General features: G+C 47.2%; 1 protein-coding gene across 1 annotated transcript in view; it reads left to right on the top strand.

Moving 5' to 3' along the window:
* Positions 1 to 22,500, top strand: part of LOC106592216 (vacuolar protein sorting-associated protein 13B) — a 117,478-nt gene that overhangs the window by 32,331 nt on the left and 62,647 nt on the right. The window contains exons 6-7 of the mRNA XM_045711505.1: positions 13,050 to 13,252; positions 15,383 to 15,689. Of these exons, the coding sequence (XP_045567461.1) occupies positions 13,050 to 13,252; positions 15,383 to 15,689 (510 nt within the window). The remainder of the gene's footprint in view (positions 1 to 13,049; positions 13,253 to 15,382; positions 15,690 to 22,500) is intronic.

Genomic DNA, 22,500 nt, shown 5'->3' with positions numbered 1-22,500 from the left:
TAGAACCAGCCCCCCAGCGAGGTGAAGACCCCTTCCTCCAGGCAACAATAGGTCATCCCTCTGCCAGGGGAGACATGGAGGAAGGAGGGATTACATTGACACTGAAGTCCGTTACTGGATCCTGTCATTATGAAAAGCAGTGGAGGCTGAAGTCCTCTGGCCGGACAGTCCCCAAGGTAGAGGTACATTTATAGTTCAGCGGAGGAGGAGGAGGGAGGAGGAGGAGGGGGAAGGAGGGGGGGGGGGTTGATGAGGGGGAGGTTGATGAGGGGGGAGGAGGAGGAGGAGGGAGGAGGAGGAGGAGGGAGGACTTCTGGATGGACTAACTCTGTTAGAACTGTTCTGGATGGACTAACTCTGTTAGAACTGTTCTGGATGGACTAACTCTGTTAGAACTGTTCTGGATGGACTAACTCTGTTAGAACTGTTCTGGATGGACTAACTCTGTTAGAACTGTTCTGGATGGACTAACTCTGTTAGAACTGTTCTGGATGGACTAACTCTGTTAGGACTGTTCTGGATGGACTCCCTAAGTTATACCCAAAGCCCCCCTGTTGATCACACACTGTCCCTGTCTCAGTCCCTGCCTCTCTCTCTCTCTCTCACACACACAGTCCCTGTCTCAGTCCCTGTCTCAGTCCCTGTCTCAGTCCCTGCCTCGCTCTCTCACACACAGTCCCTGTCTCAGTCCCTGTCTCAGTCCCTGCCTCGCTCTCTCACACACAGTCCCTGTCTCAGTCCCTGTCTCAGTCCCTGCCTCGCTCTCTCACACACAGTCCCTGTCTCAGTCCCTGTCTCAGTCCCTGCCTCGCTCTCTCACACACAGTCCCTGTCTCAGTCCCTGTCTCAGTCCCTGCCTCTCTCTCTCACACACACACACACACACACACACACACACACACACACACACACACACACACACACACACACACACACACACACACACAGCCCCTGACTCAGTCCCTGCCTCCCCCCTGCCTTCAGTAACATGGTGAAGTCTTGGCTCAGCTCTTCAGGATCCATTTCATTTCGTTGGATCCGTGCCTCCCCCCTGTCTCCCCCCTGTCTCCCCCCTGCCTCCCCCTGCCTTCAGTTGGCACCATGCCTCCCAGTGAGATAGTTTTCCAAACTCAAAACACATGAAGTGGATAGAGCTACAGAGCCACCTTGAATCCCCTGGCAACAACAGCTGGACTTTAGTGGTACGGGACATCACACATGGGATGCTGGGTGTTTCTGTCGAGGCTCTGATGGTCTCTGGCTTTAACATATGGGACTGACAGCCCTGTGTTTCTCCTGTACCCTCCAGAGACCTATGGCTTTAACATATGGGACTGACAGCCCTGTTTTTCCCCTGTACCCTCCAGAGACCTATGGCTTTAACATATGTGACTGACAGCCCTGTGTTTCTCCATACCCTCCAGAGACCTATGGCTTTAACATATGGGACTGACAGCCCTGTTTTCCCCCTGTACCCTCCAGAGACATATGGCTTTAACATATGGGACTGACAGCCCTGTTTTTCCCCCGTACCCTCCAGAGACCTATGGCTTTAACATATGGACCTGCCAGCCCTGTTTTTCCCCTGTACCCTCCAGAGACCTATGGCTTTAACATATGGACCTGCCAGCCCTGTTTTTCCCCTGTACCCTCCAGAGACCTATGGCTTTAACATATGGGACTGACAGCCCTGTGTTTCCCCTGTACCCTCCAGAGACCTATGGCTTTAACATATGGGACTGACAGCCCTGTGTTTCTCCGTACCCTCCAGAGACCTATGGCTTTAACATATGGGACTGACAGCCCTGTGTTTCCCCTGTACCCTCCAGAGACCTATGGCTTTAACATATGGGACTGACAGCCCTGTGTTTCTCCGTACCCTCCAGAGACCTATGGCTTTACCATATGGGACTGACAGCCCTGTGTTTCTCCGTACCCTCCAGAGACCTATGGCTTTAACATATGGGACTGACAGCCCTGTGTTTCTCCTGTACCCTCCAGAGACCTATGGCTTTAACATATGGACCTGCCAGCCCTGTTTTTCCCCCGTACCCTCCAGAGACCTATGGCTTTAACATATGGGACTGACAGCCCTGTGTTTCTCCTGTACCCTCCAGAGACCTATGGCTTTAACATATGGGACTGACAGCCCTGTGTTTCTCCTGTACCCTCCAGAGACCTATGGCTTTAACATATGGGACTGACAGCCCTGTGTTTCTCCATACCCTCCAGAGACCTATGGCTTTAACATATGGGACTGACAGCCCTGTGTTTCTCCATACCCTCCAGAGACCTATGGCTTTAACATATGGGACTGACAGCCCTGTGTTTCTCCATACCCTCCAGAGACCTATGGCTTTAACATATGGGACTGACAGCCCTGTGTTTCTCCATACCCTCCAGAGACCTATGGCTTTAACATATGGGACTGACAGCCCTGTGTTTCTCCGTACCCTCCAGAGACCTATGGCTTTAACATATGGGACTGACAGCCCTGTTTTTCCCCTGTACCCTCCAGAGACCTATGGCTTTAACATATGGACCTGCCAGCCCTGTTTTTCCCCCGTACCCTCCAGAGACCTATGGCTTTAACATATGGGACTGACAGCCCTGTGTTTCTCCTGTACCCTCCAGAGACCTATGGCTTTAACATATGGGACTGACAGCCCTGTGTTTCTCCTGTACCCTCCAGAGACCTATGGCTTTAACATATGGGACTGACAGCCCTGTGTTTCTCCATACCCTCCAGAGACCTATGGCTTTAACATATGGGACTGACAGCCCTGTGTTTCTCCATACCCTCCAGAGACCTATGGCTTTAACATATGGACCTGCCAGCCCTGTTTTTCCCCTGTACCCTCCAGAGACCTATGGCTTTAACATATGGGACTGACAGCCCTGTGTTTCCCCTGTACCCTCCAGAGACCTATGGCTTTAACATATGGGACTGACAGCCCTGTGTTTCTCCGTACCCTCCAGAGACCTATGGCTTTAACATATGGGACTGACAGCCCTGTGTTTCCCCTGTACCCTCCAGAGACCTATGGCTTTACATATGGGACTGACAGCCCTGTGTTTCCCCTATACCCTCCAGAGACCTATGGCTTTACCATATGGGACTGACAGCCCTGTGTTTCTCCGTACCCTCCAGAGACCTATGGCTTTAACATATGGGACTGACAGCCCTGTGTTTCTCCTGTACCCTCCAGAGACCTATGGCTTTAACATATGGACCTGCCAGCCCTGTTTTTCCCCCGTACCCTCCAGAGACCTATGGCTTTAACATATGGGACTGACAGCCCTGTGTTTCTCCTGTACCCTCCAGAGACCTATGGCTTTAACATATGGGACTGACAGCCCTGTGTTTCCCCTGTACCCTCCAGAGACCTATGGCTTTAACATATGGGACTGACAGCCCTGTTTTTCCCCTGTACCCTCCAGAGACCTATGGCTTTAACATATGGGACTGACAGCCCTGTGTTTCCCCCGTACCCTCCAGAGACCTATGGCTTTAACATATGGGACTGACAGCCCTGTTTTCCCCCTGTACCCTCCAGAGACCTATGGCTTTAACATATGGGACTGACAGCCCTGTGTTTCCCCTGTACCCTCCAGAGACCTATGGCTTTAACATATGGGACTGACAGCCCTGTGTTTCCCCTGTACCCTCCAGAGACCTATGGCTTTAACATATGGGACTGACAGCCCTGTTTTTCCCCCCATAATGATCTGTTTCTCTCTCATAAACTTCACAGTCACACAAGACACCACTGACAGTGTTGTACGGAAGGACACATGACAAGTTACAGTTAAGATGTTGTTCAGCCTTCATCTGGAACGAATAAACACACGTAGTCAAGATGACAGAGCTGCTGTAGACCCAGACTCTGTAGTCAAGACAACAGAGCTGCTGTAGACCCAGACTCTGTAGTCAAGACGACAGAGCTGCTGTAGAACCAGACTCTGTAGTCAAGACGACAGAGCTGCTGTAGACCCAGACTCTGTAGTCAAGACGACAGAGCTGCTGTAGACCCAGACTCTGTAGTCAAGACGACAGAGCTGCTGTAGACCCAGACTCTGTAGTCAAGACGACAGAGCTGCTGTAGACCAGACTCTGTAGTCAAGACGACAGAGCCGCTGTAGACCAGACTCTGTAGTCAAGACGACAGAGCTGCTGACAGGCCAGGCAGGTCTAATGTTGTACTGACAGGCCAGGCAGGTCTAATGTTGTACTGACAGGCCAGGCAGGTCTAATGTTGTACTGACAGACCAGGCAGGTCTAATGTTGTACTGACAGACCAGGCAGGTCTAATGTTGTCCTGACAGGCCAGGCAGGTCTAATGTTGTACTGACAGGCCAGGCAGGTCTAATGTTGTCCTGACAGGCCAGGCAGGTCTAATGTTGTACAGACAGGCCAGGCAGGTCTAATGTTGTCCTGACAGACCAGGCAGGTCTAATGTTGTACTGACAGGCCAGGCAGGTCTAATGTTGTACTGACAGGCCAGGCAGGTCTAATGTTGTACTGACAGGCCAGGCAGGTCTAATGTTGTACAGACAGGCCAGGCAGGTCTAATGTTGTCCTGACAGGCCAGGCAGGTCTAATGTTGTCCTGACAGGCCAGGCAGGTCTAATGTTGTACTGACAGGCCAGGCAGGTCTAATGTTGTACTGACAGGCCAGGCAGGTCTAATGTTGTACTGACAGGCCAGGCAGGTCTAATGTTGTCCAAACAGGCCAGGCAGGTCTAATGTTGTCCTGACAGGCCAGGCAGGTCTAATGTTGTCCTGACAGGCCAGGCAGGTCTAATGTTGTCCTGACAGGCCAGGCAGGTCTAATGTTGTCCTGACAGGCCAGGCAGGTCTAATGTTGTACAGACAGGCCAGGTAAGCAGGTCTAATGTTGTACTGACAGGCCAGGCAGGTCTAATGTTGTACAGACAGGCCAGGCAGGTCTAATGTTGTACTGACAGGCCAGGCAGGTCTAATGTTGTACTGACAGGCCAGGCAGGTCTAATGTTGTACTGACAGGCCAGGCAGGTCTAATGTTGTACTGACAGGCCAGGCAGGTCTAATGTTGTCCAGACAGGCCAGGCAGGTCTAATGTTGTACTGACAGGCCAGGCAGGTCTAATGTTGTCCAGACTGGGCTAGCCAGGGAGCCAGGCCTGTTGCTTGTCGTGCTGCAGAGAGAGATATTTAGAGCCTCTTCCTGTCTTGCCAAAGGATCTGCTTTCAACCATGTGGCGAAAATATTTAGTGATTGAAAATATGAAATTCAGGAAGCTTTTCTTTCCCCCTGTGTGTGTGTGTGTGTGTGTGTGTGTGTGTGTGTGTGTGTGTGTGTGTGTGTGTGTGTGTGTGTGTGTGTGTGTGTGTGTGTGTGTGTGTGTGTGTGTGTGTGTGTGTGTGTATGTGTGTGTGTGTGTGTGTGTGTGTGTGTGTGTGTGGCAGTAGGGTAGGGATGGTAACTTGCTGTCCGTTCGACTCAGGCGTCCGACGCTCAACAGTCGACCATAAATATGAGTGTGGTTCTCCTCTGCTCTCTCCCTGACCACATGATAATAGGCTGGGGTGGCAGAGTACAGGCTGAGCGAACACACACCACACACACACACACACACACACACACACACACACACACACACACACACACACACACACACACCACACACACAGAGGGAGAGGGCCGTCTCTGTTTAACGGCTACACCTCTCTCTGCCCATGGCACCAGATCAGTGATCCACTAACGGGGCCGTTAGTAGTGGAGGGACAGGGCTGCAGCACAGCCAGGGTCTCCACGGAAACACATGGTCATTATGGGCTGGCTGGAGGGGAGAGGAGAGGAGAGAAGGAGAGGAGAGGAGAGGAGAGGAGAGGAGAGAGAGGAGAGGAGAGGAGAGGAGAGGAGGAGGGGAGGAGGGGAGGGCAGAGGAGGGGGAGGGGAGAGGAGGGGAGAGGAGAGGGGAGGAGAGGAGGGGAGAGGGGAGGGGAGGGCAGAGGAGGAGAGGGGAGGAGGGGAGGGGAGAGGGCAGAGGAGGAGAGGGGAGGAGGGGAGGGGAGAGGGCAGAGGAGGGGAGGGGGGAGGGGAGCGGAGAGGGGAGGGAAGAGGAGGGGAAGGGGAGGGGAGAGGAGAGGAGAGGACTTCAAACCTCCTAATTAGTGAGAATATTAAGATTGTCATCGTGGCTGCAGCTGTGTTTTACCTCATCATGCCGTGGTGCTTTCTGCTCTGGTCAGCTGGCCTGTAAATGATGCACCATGGGAGAAGTGGAGTCGTCGGGCCAGTTGGGATGAGGTTCTCTCTGTTGTAATAGGATGATGATATCCACAGTTAGTTCAGTGCTGCTCTGAGAGAGACAAGGCCTGCCTGGGAGTTCCCCAGCCTCGTGCTGCTCTGAGAGAGATGAGGTCTGCCTGGGAGTTCCCCAGCCTCGTGCTGCTCTGAGAGACGAGGTCTGCCTGGGAGTTCCCCAGCCTCGTGCTGCTCTGAGAGACGAGGTCTGCCTGGGAGTTCCCCAGCCTCGTGCTGCTCTGAGAGACGAGGTCTGCCTGGGAGTTCCCCAGCCTCGTGCTGCTCTGAGAGACGAGGTCTGCCTGGGAGTTCCCCAGCCTAGTGCTGCTCTGAGAGACGAGGTCTGCCTGGGAGTTCCCCAGCCTAGTGCTGCTCTGAGAGAGACAAGGTCTGCCTGGGAGTTCCCCAGCCTCGTGCTGCTCTGAGAGACGAGGTCTGCCTGGGAGTTCCCCAGCCTAGTGCTGCTCTGAGAGAGACGAGGTCTGCCTGGGAGTTCCCCAGCCTCGTGCTGCTCTGAGAGACAAGGCCTTGTCTGGGTTGCAAAAATATGGTACAGAGCCTACACCCCAGCCTTGTCTCTCAGTACCCCCCCAGCCTTGTCTCTCAGTCCCCCCCAGCCTTGTCTCTCAGTACCCCCCCCAGCCTTGTCTCTCAGTACCCCCCCAGCCTTGTCTCTCAGTACCCCCCCAGCCTTGTCTCTCAGTACCCCCCCAGCCTTGTTTCAGTACCCCCCCAGCCTTGTCTCAGTACCCCCCCCAGCCTTGTCTCTCAGTACCCCCCCAGCCTTGTCTCTCAGTCCCCCCCAGCCTTGTCTCTCAGTCCCCCCCAGCCTTGTCTCCCAGTACCCCCCCAGCCTTGTCTCAGTACCCCCCCAGCCTTGTCTCTCAGTACCCCCCAGCCTTGTCTCTCAGTCCCCCCCAGCCTTGTCTCTCAGTCCCCCCAGCCTTGTCTCCCAGTACCCCCCAGCCTTGTCTCAGTACCCCCCCAGCCTTGTCTCTCAGTACCCCCCCAGCCTTGTCTCTCAGTACCCCCCCAGCCTTGTCTCTCAGTACCCCCAGCCTTGTCTCTCAGTACCCCCCCCAGCCTTGTCTCTCAGTACCCCCCCAGCCTTGTCTCAGTACCCCCCCAGCCTTGTCTCTCAGTACCCCCCCAGCCTTGTCTCTCAGTACCCCCCCAGCCTTGTCTCTCAGTACCCCCCCAGCCTTGTCTCTCAGTACCCCCCCAGCCTTGTCTCTCAGTACCCCCCCAGCCTTGTCTCTCAGTACCCCCCAGCCTTGTCTCTCAGTACCCCCCCAGCCTTGTCTCTCAGTACCCCCCCAGCCTGGTCTCTCAGTACCCCCCCAGCCTTGTCTCTCAGTACCCCCCCAGCCTTGTCTCAGTACCCCCCCAGCCTTGTCTCAGTACCCCCCCAGCCTTGTCTCTCAGTACCCCCCCAGCCTTGTCTCTCAGTACCCCCCAGCCTTGTCTCTCAGTACCCCCCAGCCTTGTCTCTCAGTACCCCCCCCCAGCCTTGTCTCTCAGTACCCCCCAGCCTTGTCTCTCAGTACCCCCCAGCCTTGTCTCTCAGTACCCCCCAGCCTTGTCTCTCAGTCCCCCCCAGCCTTGTCTCTCAGTCCCCCCCAGCCTTGTCTCTCAGTACCCCCCAGCCTTGTCTCTCAGTCCCCCCACAGCCTTGTCTCTCAGTCCCCCCAGCCTTGTCTCAGTACCCCCCCAGCCTTGTCTCTCAGTCCCCCCCAGCCTTGTCTCAGTACCCCCCCAGCCTTGTCTCTCAGTACCCCCCCAGCCTTGTCTCAGTACCCCCCCAGCCTTGTCTCAGTACCCCCAGCCTTGTCTCTCAGTCCCCCCCAGCCTTGTCTCTCAGTACCCCCCCAGCCTTGTCTCTCAGTCCCCCCACAGCCTTGTCTCTCAGTCCCCCCAGCCTTGTCTCTCAGTACGCCCCCAGCCTTGTCTCTCAGTCCCCCCAGCCTTGTCTCAGTACCCCCCAGCCTTGTCTCTCAGTCCCCCCCAGCCTTGTCTCAGTACCCCCCCAGCCTTGTCTCTCAGTACCCCCCAGCCTTGTCTCAGTACCCCCCAGCCTTGTCTCAGTACCCCCCCAGCCTTGTCTCAGTACCCCCAGCCTTGTCTCTCAGTCCCCCCCAGCCTTGTCTCTCAGTACCCCCCCCAGCCTTGTCTCTCAGTACCCCCCCAGCCTTGTCTCAGTACCCCCCCAGCCTTGTCTCAGTACCCCCCCAGCCTTGTCTCAGTACCCCCCAGCCTTGTCTCTCAGTCCCCCCAGCCTTGTCTCTCAGTACCCCCCCAGCCTTGTCTCTCAGTACCCCCCAGCCTTGTCTCTCAGTACCCCCCCAGCCTTGTCTCAGTACCCCCCAGCCTTGTCTCTCAGTCCCCCCCAGCCTTGTCTCAGTACCCCCCAGCCTTGTCTCTCAGTACCCCCCAGCCTTGTCTCTCAGTCCCCCCCAGCCTTGTCTCTCAGTACCCCCCCAGCCTTGTCTCTCAGTCCCCCCCAGCCTTGTCTCTCAGTCACCCCCAGCCTTGTCTCTCAGTACCCCCCACAGCCTTGTCTCTCAGTACCTCCCCAGCCTTGTCTCTCAGTCCCCCCCAGCCTTGTCTCTCAGTACGCCCCCAGCCTTGTCTCTCAGTCCCCCCCAGCCTTGTCTCAGTACCCCCCAGCCTTGTCTCTCAGTCCCTCCCAGCCTTGTCTCAGTACCCCCCCAGCCTTGTCTCTCAGTACCCCCCCAGCCTTGTCTCAGTACCCCCCAGCCTTGTCTCAGTACCCCCAGCCTTGTCTCTCAGTCCCCCCCAGCCTTGTCTCTCAGTACCCCCCCCAGCCTTGTCTCTCAGTACCCCCCAGCCTTGTCTCAGTACCCCCCCAGCCTTGTCTCAGTACCCCCCCAGCCTTGTCTCTCAGTCCCCCCCAGCCTTGTCTCAGTACCCCCCCAGCCTTGTCTCTCAGTACCCCCCAGCCTTGTCTCAGTACCCCCCAGCCTTGTCTCTCAGTACCCCCCCAGCCTTGTCTCAGTACCCCCCAGCCTTGTCTCAGTACCCCCCAGCCTTGTCTCTCAGTCCCCCCCAGCCTTGTCTCTCAGTACCCCCCCAGCCTTGTCTCTCAGTACCCCCCCCAGCCTTGTCTCTCAGTCCCCCCCAGCCTTGTCTCTCAGTACCCCCCCAGCCTTATCTCTCAGTACCCCCCAGCCTTGTCTCTCAGTACCCCCCAGCCTTGTCTCTCAGTACCCCCCCAGCCTTGTCTCAGTACCCCCCCAGCCTTGTCTCTCAGTACCCCCCCAGCCTTGTCTCTCAGTACCCCCCCAGCCTTGTCTCTCAGTACCCCCCCAGCCTTGTCTCTCAGTACCCCCCAGCCTTGTCTCAGTACCCCCAGCCTTGTCTCAGTACCCCCCCCAGCCTTGTCTCAGTACCCCCCAGCCTTGTCTCTCAGTACCCCCCCAGCCTTGTCTCTCAGTACCCCCCCAGCCTTGTCTCAGTACCCCCAGCCTTGTCTCAGTACCCCCCCAGCCTTGTCTCAGTACCCCCCCAGCCTTGTCTCTCAGTCCCCCCAGCCTTGTCTCAGTACCCCCCCCAGCCTTGTCTCTCAGTCCCCCCAGCCTTGTCTCCCAGTACCCCCCAGCCTTGTCTCAGTACCCACCCCAGCCTTGTCTCTCAGTCCCCCCAGCCTTGTCTCTCAGTACCCCCCCAGCCTTGTCTCTCAGTACCCCCCCAGCCTTGTCTCTCACTACCCCCCCAGCCTTGTCTCAGTACCCCCCCAGCCTTGTCTCAGTACCCCCCCAGCCTTGTCTCTCAGTACCCCCCCAGCCTTGTCTCTCATAACCCCCCCAGCCTTGTCTCTCAGTACCCCCCCAGCCTTGTCTCTCAGTCCCCCCCAGCCTTGTCTCTCAGTACCCCCCAGCCTTATCTCTCAGTACCCCCCCAGCCTTGTCTCTCAGTCCCCCCCAGCCTTGTCTCAGTACCCCCCCCAGCCTTGTCTCTCAGTCCCCCCCAGCCTTGTCTCTCAGTACCCCCCAGCCTTATCTCTCAGTACCCCCCCAGCCTTGTCTCTCAGTACCCCCCCAGCCTTGTCTCTCAGTACCCCCCCAGCCTTGTCTCAGTACCCCCCCAGCCTTGTCTCTCAGTACCCCCCCAGCCTTGTCTCTCAGTACCCCCCAGCCTTGTCTCTCAGTACCCCCCAGCCTTGTCTCTCAGTACCCCCCAGCCTTGTCTCTCAGTACCCCCCCCAGCCTTGTCTCAGTACCCCCCCAGCCTTGTCTCAGTACCCCCCCAGCCTTGTCTCTCAGTACCCCCCCAGCCTTGTCTCTCAGTACCCCCCCAGCCTTGTCTCTCAGTACCCCCCCAGCCTTGTCTCTCAGTCCCCTCCCAGCCTTGTCTCTCAGTCCCCCCCAGCCTTGTCTCTCAGTACCCCCCCAGCCTTGTCTCTCAGTCCCCCCCAGCCTTGTCTCTCAGTACCCCCCAGCCTTGTCTCTCAGTACCCCCCCAGCCTTGTCTCTCAGTACCCCCCCAGCCTTGTCTCTCAGTACCCCCCCCAGCCTTGTCTCAGTACCCCCCAGCCTTGTCTCTCAGTACCCCCCCAGCCTTGTCTCTCAGTACCCCCCCAGCCTTGTCTCTCAGTACCCCCCCAGCCTTGTCTCTCAGTCCCCCCCAGCCTTGTCTCTCAGTCCCCCCCAGCCTTGTCTCTCAGTCCCCCCCAGCCTTGTCTCTCAGTCCCCCCAGCCTTGTCTCAGTACCCCCCCAGCCTTGTCTCTCAGTCCCCCCCAGCCTTGTCTCAGTACCCCCCCAGCCTTGTCTCTCAGTACCCCCCCAGCCTTGTCTCAGTACCCCCCAGCCTTGTCTCTCAGTACCCCCCCAGCCTTGTCTCTCAGTACCCCCCCAGCCTTGTCTCAGTACCCCCCCAGCCTTGTCTCAGTACCCCCCCAGCCTTGTCTCTCAGTCCCCCCAGCCTTGTCTCTCAGTACCCCCCAGCCTTGTCTCTCAGTCCCCCCAGCCTTGTCTCAGTACCCCCCAGCCTTGTCTCTCAGTACCCCCCAGCCTTGTCTCTCAGTACCCCCCACAGCCTTGTCTCTCAGTACCCCCCAGCCTTGTCTCTCAGTACCCCCCACAGCCTTGTCTCTCAGTACCCCCCCAGCCTTGTCTCTCAGTCCCCCCCCCCAGCCTTGTCTCTCAGCACAAGGCCGGAGCACAGACAGAATGAAACAAGACGGAGGTCTTGGTTATTGTAAACAGCGGGAGCAAAACAAGTGGTGGAACAACAAAGCAGTTAATTCTGGGTTCTCTGGGTTCCCAGGCAGGCAGGCAGGCAGCAGTTTAAAGGTCCATTAAAGAGTTGGTTCTCAGGACAGATGACTCATACAGAGGACAGCATCCAAGTGTTCTGTTGACTGACGGACCAGAGCAGAGACGCACGTCCATGTCAGCGAGTGGTGGAGACCAGGGGTTATGGAAGATTTATGAGTTCATCGAGCTTGGGTCCTGACCGAGGTCGTAGCTGAGGTCAGTCACTCCGTCAAGACTGGAAGGAGATGGACTGAGCCAGAACTGTCCTTGTTTACCAGTGTTTGTCTGACCAAGTGTCTGTCTGGCTCTCACATTTCACTGTAGGAACCAATGGCTAGCTCATCTGCTTCTGATCAAGTTCAACTGTAATATTTGGGTGTAGTGATATTGGAGAGGTACAAGACAAGGATGTCCTCTTTCTCCCTTGCTCTTTGTTTAGCCTTAAAGGGGAAGCTCACCAATTTTTTACATGTAGACTTATTTTCACTCTTTCGGTGATTGTAGTTGATCCTCCAAAAAACGTTTATTTTTTTCTTTTCAATATCTTGTTTCATAACAGAAAATGACCCTAATTACACTTTCTGTTAACTACAATGCATTATGAAAACCTGTCTGAGGCATGTTAAAAATGACTCCAAACCAACTCATTTTACATCAGAATCCCATTCTGAATGTCTCTGCACTACGTTTTTTACTAAATGTTCCACTTTCCTGTGAATCCATATTTGCGTATTTTTGTTGTTGTTGTAAACAGCTTCATTCAAACATGGATTTATGGCACAGCGGAACCCTAATGACTACTGGTTATTCATCACCTAATGATCTCTACTGGTTATTCATCACCCTAATGACCTCTACTGGTTATTCATCACCCTAATGACCTCTACTGGTTATTCATCACTCTAATGACCTCTACTGGTTATTCATCACCCTAATGACCTCTGACCTCTACTGGTTATTCATCACCCTAATGACCTCTACTGGTTATTCATCACCCTAATGACCTCTACTGGTTATTCATCACCCTAATGACCTCTACTGGTTATTCATCACCCTAATGACTACTGGTTATTCATCACTCTAATGACCTCTACTGGTTATTCATCACCCTAATGACCTCTGACCTCTACTGGTTATTCATCACCCTAATGACCTCTACTGGTTATTCATCACCCTAATGACCTCTACTGGTTATTCATCACCCTAATGACTACTGGTTATTCATCACTCTAATGACCTCTACTGGTTATTCATCACCCTAATGACCTCTGACCTCTACTGGTTATTCATCACCCTAATGACCTCTACTGGTTATTCATCACCCTAATGACCTCTACTGGTTATTCATCACCCTAATGACCTCTACTGGTTATTCATCACCCTAATGACCTCTACTGGTTATTTGTAGAGGTCTTTAAAGCTCCACGTTTCATAAACCCTTTTCTGATGGTTTATACTGTATGTCTCTCTGTGCTCCTTGTAGACCCGGTCCAGTCAGTCTCAGTGCTGTTGGAGCTGCAGGATGTCCTGGTGAGGACGGGCCTGAAGGATCGGAGCCGTCTGCTGCTGGGGCCTTTCTCCTGTAGCGCCGCCCTAGAGGCCAGGTGGTGTAGGCACAGCAGCAGTCCTGGACCTGAGACTGGGATCCCGAAACTACTGCTGGACCTGAAGGGAGGCCTACTGCAGGTGAGCGGGAACACCCACAATTCTGATTTCCTGCTCATTCCTTCCTGATTCCGGGAATCTTCCAACCAGGTTTTCTGGAAAACGAACAGAATTTATGGAAATGTACCAGATTTTTGTAACCCCGTATGCCATTCTCACCCTAATTCAGTAACATAAAGTTAGTCCATCTTTCTGTTAGAGATCTGATAAGACCAAAAATGTTCCCAAACTGTCATTCATCACCCTAATGACCTCTAATGACCTCTACTGGTTATTCATCACCCTAATGACCTCTACTGGTTATTCATCACCCTAATGACCTCTACTGGTTATTCATCACTCTAATGACCTCTACTGGTTATTCATCACCCTAATGACCTCTACTGGTTATTCATCACCCTAATGACCTCTACTGGTTATTCATCACTCTAATGACCTCTACTGGTTATTCATCACCCTAATGACCTCTACTGGTTATTCATCACCCTAATGACCTCTACTGGTTATTCATCACCCTAATGACCTCTACTGGTTATTCATCACCCTAATGACCTCTACTGGTTATTCATCGCCCTAATGACCTCTACTGGTTATTCATCACTCTAATGACCTCTACTGGTTATTCATCACCCTAATGACCTCTACTGGTTATTCATCACCCTAATGACCTCTACTGGTTATTCATCACTCTAATGACCTCTACTGGTTATTCATCACCCTAATGACCTCTACTGGTTATTCATCACCCTAATGACCTCTGACCTCTACTGGTTGTTTGTAGAGGTCTTTTAAAGCTACAAGGTTCCAGGTCCACGTTGCATAAACCCTGAAGTCCCTTTAAGGAAGACTGGTACTTTTACTGTTAGCGTGTTACTGTAAGTATTCCACATTACAGCAGGGGGAAACTTGTTTACGTTTTTCCTAATGCACTTATTTCCGTGCCATTAACAGAAAGATCACTCACAACTCAACACTTAATACATAATCATACATTTCCTTCTGCAAATACAGAGTGTTTGTGGTGTTTTAATGAAGTCTTGTAAGAAAACCAACCCAAATTCCTTCCGTTCCAGCTCCAAACCTGAGAAATCCCCACTTTTTCCTGTTTTTACATTGAGTCACCCTCCTCCACAGCGGAGTAGAGTCCAGTCTGGTTCTGTGTGTCAACTGGTTTTGACTCAGAGATTCCTGCCTTCCCGTCCAATCCCCATCCCCAATCCCCAGCCCAAACCCCATCCCCAATCCCTAGTCCAATCCCCATCCCCAATCCCCAGCCCAATCCCCATCCCCAATCCCCATCCCCAATCCCCATCCCCAATCCCTAGTCCAATCCCCTAGTCCAATCCCCAGCCCCAATCCCCAGCCCAATCCCCAGCCCCAATCCCCAGCCCCAATCCCCAGCCCCAATCCCCAGCCCGATCCCCAGCCCCAATCCCCAGTCCAATCCCCAGCCCCATGCCCAATCCCCATGCCCAATCCCCTGCCCAATCCCCTGCCCAATCCGCCACCCCATCCCCAATCCCCAGCCCAATACGCCACCCCATCCTTAACCCTCACCACCAACCCTAACCCCAGTCCCAACCCCATCCTTAACCCCCAACCCCATCCTTAACCCCAACCCCATCCTTAACTCCCAACCCCATCCTTAACCACCAACCCCTCCTTAACCCCCAGCCCAAACCCCATCCTTAACCAGCAACCCCATCCTTAACAACCAACCCCATCCTTAACCCCCAAACCCAACCCCATCCTTAACCCCCAGCCCCAACCCCATCCTTAACCCCCGAACCCAACCCCATCCTTAACCTCCAGCCCCAACCCCATCCTTAATCCCCAGCCCCATCCTTAACCCCCAGCCCCATCCTTGACCCCCAACCCCATCCTTAACAACCAACCCCATCCTTAACCCCCAGCCCCAACCCCATCCTTAACCCCTAGCCCAAACCCCATCCTTAACCCCCAACCTCATCCTTAACCCCCAACCCCATCCTTAACCCCGAACCCAACCCCATCCTTAACCCCCAGCCCCATCCTTAACCCCCAGCCCCATCCTTAACCCCCAACCCCATCCTTAACCCCCAGCCCCATCCTTAACCACCAACCCCATCCTTAACCCCACTGTCATGTAATATTCTCCTTGTGTCTGTGCAGGTGTTCTGGGGCCAGGAGCATGTCAACTGTCTGAGGCTGGTGTATGAACACCTCCAGGCCTCCCTCCAGAGGAACCAGGGGACTGGGGCTGGGACTGGGGCTGGGACTGGGACTGGGACTGGGGCTGGGGCTGGGACTGGGACTGGGGCTGGGGCTGGGTCTGGGGCTGGGTCTGGGGCTGGGGCTGAAGAGGATAAGCCCCCCTTTGACCCCCAGTCACCCCCCTCCACTGAAATCCCCCCCCCGAAGACAGAACACAGCTCCGACGACCTCCGCACCGGGCTGTTCCAGTACATACAGGACTCAGGTAACCATCACACCTCACTACTAACTATTCACCTGTTTCTCAGGTAATAACACTGTTACTATCTATTACATACAGGTAATAACACTGTTACTATCTATTACATACAGGTAATAACACTGTTACTATCTATTACATACAGGTAATAACACACTGTTACTATCTATTACATACAGGTAATAACACTGTTATTATCTATTAGATACAGGTAATAACACTGTTACTATCTATTAGATACAGGTAATAACACACTGTTACTATCTATTAGATACAGGTAATAACACTGTTACTATCTATTAGATACAGGTAATAACACTGTTACTATCTATTAGATACAGGTAATAACACTGTTACTATCTATTACATACAGGTAATAACACTGTTACTATCTATTAGATACAGGTAATAACACTGTTACTATCTATTACATACAGGTAATAACACACTGTTACTATCTATTACATACAGGTAATAACACTGTTACTATCTATTAGATACAGGTAATAACACACTGTTACTATCTATTAGATACAGGTAATAACACTGTTACTATCTATTAGATACAGGTAATAACACACTGTTACTATCTATTAGATACAGGTAATAACACACTGTTACTATCTATTAGATACAGGTAATAACACTGTTATTATCTATTAGATACAGGTAATAACACTGTTACTATCTATTAGATACAGGTAATAACACTGTTACTATCTATTAGATACAGGTAATAACACACTGTTACTATCTATTAGATACAGGTAATAACACTGTTACTATCTATTAGATACAGGTAATAACACTGTTACTATCTATTAGATACAGGTAATAACACTGTTACTATCTATTAGATACAGGTAATAACACTGTTACTATCTATTAGATACAGGTAATAACACTGTTACTATCTATTAGATACAGGTAATAACACTGTTACTATCTATTAGATACAGGTAATAACACTGTTACTATCTATTAGATACAGGTAATAACACACTGTTACTATCTATTAGATACAGGTAATAACACTGTTACTATCTATTAGATACAGGTAATAACACTGTTACTATCTATTACATACAGGTAATAACACTGTTACTATCTATTACATACAGGTAATAACACACTGTTACTATCTATTAGATACAGGTAATAACACACTGTTACTATCTATTAGATACAGGTAATAACACTGTTACTATCTATTAGATACAGGTAATAACACTGTTACTATCTATTAGATACAGGTAATAACACTGTTATTATCTATTACATACAGGTAATAACACTGTTATTATCTATTAGATACAGGTAATAACACTGTTATTATCTATTAGATACAGGTAATAACACACTGTTACTATCTATTACATACAGGTAATAACACACTGTTACTATCTATTAGATACAGGTAATAACACTGTTACTATCTATTAGATACAGGTAATAACACTGTTACTATCTATTACATACAGGTAATAACACTGTTACTATCTATTACATACAGGTAATAACACTGTTACTATCTATTACATACAGGTAATAACACACTGTTACTATCTATTAGATACAGGTAATAACACTGTTACTATCTATTAGATACAGGTAATAACACTGTTACTATCTATTAGATACAGGTAATAACACTGTTACTATCTATTAGATTCAGGTAATAACACTGTTACTATCTATTACATACAGGTAATAACACTGTTACTATCTATTAGATACAGGTAATAACACTGTTACTATCTATTAGATACAGGTAATAACACTGTTACTATCTATTAGATACAGGTAATAACACTGTTACTATCTATTAGATACAGGTAATAACACTGTTACTATCTATTAGATACAGGTAATAACACACTGTTACTATCTATTAGATACAGGTAATAACACTGTTACTATCTATTAGATACAGGTAATAACACTGTTACTATCTATTAGATACAGGTAATAACACTGTTACTATCTATTACATACAGGTAATAACACTGTTACTATCTATTAGATACAGGTAATAACACTGTTACTATCTATTAGATACAGGTAATAACACTGTTACTATCTATTAGATACAGGTAATAACACACTGTTACTATCTATTAGATACAGGTAATAACACATGTTACTATCTATTAGATACAGGTAATAACACTGTTACTATCTATTAGATACAGGTAATAACACTGTTACTATCTATTAGATACAGGTAATAACACTGTTACTATCTATTAGATACAGGTAATAACACTGTTACTATCTATTAGATACAGGTAATAACACTGTTACTATCTATTAGATACAGGTAATAACACTGTTACTATCTATTAGATACAGGTAATAACACTGTTACTATCTATTAGATACAGGTAATAACACACTGTTACTATCTATTAGATACAGGTAATAACACTGTTACTATCTATTAGATACAGGTAATAACACCTGTTACTATCTATTAGATACAGGTAATAACACTGTTACTATCTATTAGATACAGGTAATAACACTGTTACTATCTATTAGATACAGGTAATAACACTGTTACTATCTATTAGATACAGGTAATAACACTGTTACTATCTATTAGATACAGGTAATAACACACTGTTACTATCTATTAGATACAGGTAATAACACTGTTACTATCTATTACATACAGGTAATAACACTGTTACTATCTATTAGATACAGGTAATAACACATGTTACTATCTATTAGATACAGGTAATAACACACTGTTACTATCTATTAGATACAGGTAATAACACACTGTTACTATCTATTAGATACAGGTAATAACACTGTTACTATCTATTAGATACAGGTAATAACACTGTTACTATCTATTAGATACAGGTAATAACACTGTTACTATCTATTAGATACAGGTAATAACACTGTTACTATCTATTAGATACAGGTAATAACACACTGTTACTATCTATTAGATACAGGTAATAACACTGTTACTATCTATTAGATACAGGTAATAACACTGTTACTATCTATTAGATACAGGTAATAACACCTGTTACTATCTATTAGATACAGGTAATAACACTGTTACTATCTATTAGATACAGGTAATAACACTGTTACTATCTATTAGATACAGGTAATAACACTGTTACTATCTATTAGATACAGGTAATAACACACTGTTACTATCTATTAGATACAGGTAATAACACTGTTACTATCTATTAGATACAGGTAATAACACTGTTACTATCTATTAGATACAGGTAATAACACTGTTACTATCTATTAGATACAGGTAATAACACTGTTACTATCTATTAGATACAGGTAATAACACTGTTACTATCTATTAGATACAGGTAATAACACACTGTTACTATCTATTAGATACAGGTAATAACACTGTTACTATCTATTAGATACAGGTAATAACACACTGTTACTATCTATTAGATACAGGTAATAACACACTGTTACTATCTATTAGATACAGGTAATAACACTGTTACTATCTATTAGATACAGGTAATAACACTGTTACTATCTATTAGATACAGGTAATAACACTGTTACTATCTATTAGATACAGGTAATAACACACTGTTACTATCTATTAGATACAGGTAATAACACTGTTACTATCTATTAGATACAGGTAATAACACTGTTACTATCTATTAGATACAGGTAATAACACACTGTTACTATCTATTAGATACAGGTAATAACACACTGTTACTATCTATTAGATACAGGTAATAACACTGTTACTATCTATTAGATACAGGTAATAACACACTGTTACTATCTATTAGATACAGGTAATAACACACTGTTACTATCTATTAGATACAGGTAATAACACACTGTTACTATCTATTAGATACAGGTAATAACACTGTTACTATCTATTAGATACAGGTAATAACACTGTTACTATCTATTAGATACAGGTAATAACACCTGTTACTATCTATTAGATACAGGTAATAACACACTGTTACTATCTATTAGATACATGTAATAACACTGTTACTATCTATTAGATACAGGTAATAACACACTGTTACTATCTATTAGATACAGGTAATAACACTGTTACTATCTATTAGATACAGGTAATAACACTGTTACTATCTATTAGATACAGGTAATAACACTGTTACTATCTATTAGATACAGGTAATAACACACTGTTACTATCTATTAGATACAGGTAATAACACTGTTACTATCTATTAGATACAGGTAATAACACACTGTTACTATCTATTAGATACAGGTAATAACACTGTTACTATCTATTAGATACAGGTAATAACACACTGTTACTATCTATTAGATACAGGTAATAACACACTGTTACTATCTATTAGATACAGGTAATAACACACTGTTACTATCTATTAGATACAGGTAATAACACTGTTACTATCTATTAGATACAGGTAATAACACACTGTTACTATCTATTAGATACAGGTAATAACACTGTTACTATCTATTAGATACAGGTAATAACACACTGTTACTATCTATTAGATACAGGTAATAACACACTGTTATTATCTATTAGATACAGGTAATAACACACTGTTACTATCTATTAGATACAGGTAATAACACTGTTACTATCTATTAGATACAGGTAATAACACTGTTACTATCTATTAGATACAGGTAATAACACTGTTACTATCTATTAGATACAGGTAATAACACTGTTACTATCTATTAGATACAGGTAATAACACTGTTACTATCTATTAGATACAGGTAATAACACACTGTTACTATCTATTAGATACAGGTAATAACACCTGTTACTATCTATTAGATACAGGTAATAACACTGTTACTATCTATTAGATACAGGTAATAACACTGTTACTATCTATTAGATACAGGTAATAACACTGTTACTATCTATTAGATACAGGTAATAACACTGTTACTATCTATTAGATACAGGTAATAACACTGTTACTATCTATTAGATACAGGTAATAACACTGTTACTATCTATTAGATACAGGTAATAACACACTGTTACTATCTATTAGATACAGGTAATAACACTGTTACTATCTATTAGATACAGGTAATAACACTGTTACTATCTATTAGATACAGGTAATAACACTGTTACTATCTATTAGATACAGGTAATAACACTGTTACTATCTATTAGATACAGGTAATAACACTGTTACTATCTATTAGATACAGGTAATAACACTGTTACTATCTATTAGATACAGGTAATAACACTGTTACTATCTATTAGATACAGGTAATAACACACTGTTACTATCTATTAGATACAGGTAATAACACACTGTTACTATCTATTAGATACAGGTAATAACACTGTTACTATCTATTAGATACAGGTAATAACACTGTTACTATCTATTAGATACAGGTAATAACACTGTTACTATCTATTAGATACAGGTAATAACACTGTTACTATCTATTAGATACAGGTAATAACACTGTTACTATCTATTAGATACAGGTAATAACACACTGTTACTATCTATTAGATACAGGTAATAACACACTGTTACTATCTATTAGATACAGGTAATAACACTGTTACTATCTATTAGATACAGGTAATAACACTGTTACTATCTATTAGATACAGGTAATAACACACTGTTACTATCTATTAGATACAGGTAATAACACACTGTTACTATCTATTAGATACAGGTAATAACACTGTTACTATCTATTAGATACAGGTAATAACACTGTTACTATCTATTAGATACAGGTAATAACACTGTTACTATCTATTAGATACAGGTAATAACACTGTTACTATCTATTAGATACAGGTAATAACACACTGTTACTATCTATTAGATACAGGTAATAACACTGTTATTATCTATTACATACAGGTAATAACACACTGTTACTATCTATTAGATACAGGTAATAACACACTGTTACTATCTATTAGATACAGGTAATAACACTGTTACTATCTATTAGATACAGGTAATAACACACTGTTACTATCTATTAGATACAGGTAATAACACACTGTTACTATCTATTAGATACAGGTAATAACACTGTTATTATCTATTAGATTCAGGTAATAACACTGTTACTATCTATTAGATACAGGTAATAACACTGTTACTATCTATTACATACAGGTAATAACACTGTTACTATCTATTAGATACAGGTAATAACACTGTTACTATCTATTAGATACAGGTAATAACACTGTTATTATCTATTAGATACAGGTAATAACACTGTTACTATCTATTAGATACAGGTAATAACACTGTTACTATCTATTAGATACAGGTAATAACACTTATTATCTATTAGATTCAGGTAATAACACATGGTAATAGAAAGCGTACCCGAACACGCTTCAGCCCCACTTGAACAAATAGTGAATCAGGGCTTCTGCATGTGGTCTCAGAGAGGAAGACATTACAGTCTGTTTCCAGTAAAACACAGTTTGTTCTCCTCCCTGGGCACACTGTCTTCCTCCCGGGGAGAGAGACACACACACACACACACACACACACACACACACACACACACACACACACACACGGTGGAGAGAGATCAAACCCTCTCCTCGCCCTATCAGCTATCTATCCTGTCAGCTGTGGTCGGTCAGCCTCTCCTGTCCTTGTTTGTTGCATCGTTCCTCTGGTCTTTAATGCATTTAATACGGCTGTTCCTCTAATGGATTACAGGAGGGCTTCCTTCCTTCCTTCCTTCCTTCCTTCCTTCCTTCCTTCCTTCCTTCCATCCTTCCTTCCTTCCTTCC

The sequence above is a fragment of the Salmo salar genome, unplaced genomic scaffold, assembly GCF_905237065.1.
Source record: "Salmo salar unplaced genomic scaffold, Ssal_v3.1, whole genome shotgun sequence".
NCBI lineage: Eukaryota > Metazoa > Chordata > Actinopteri > Salmoniformes > Salmonidae > Salmo > Salmo salar.
This window is presented reverse-complemented; position numbering and strand designations above follow the sequence as displayed.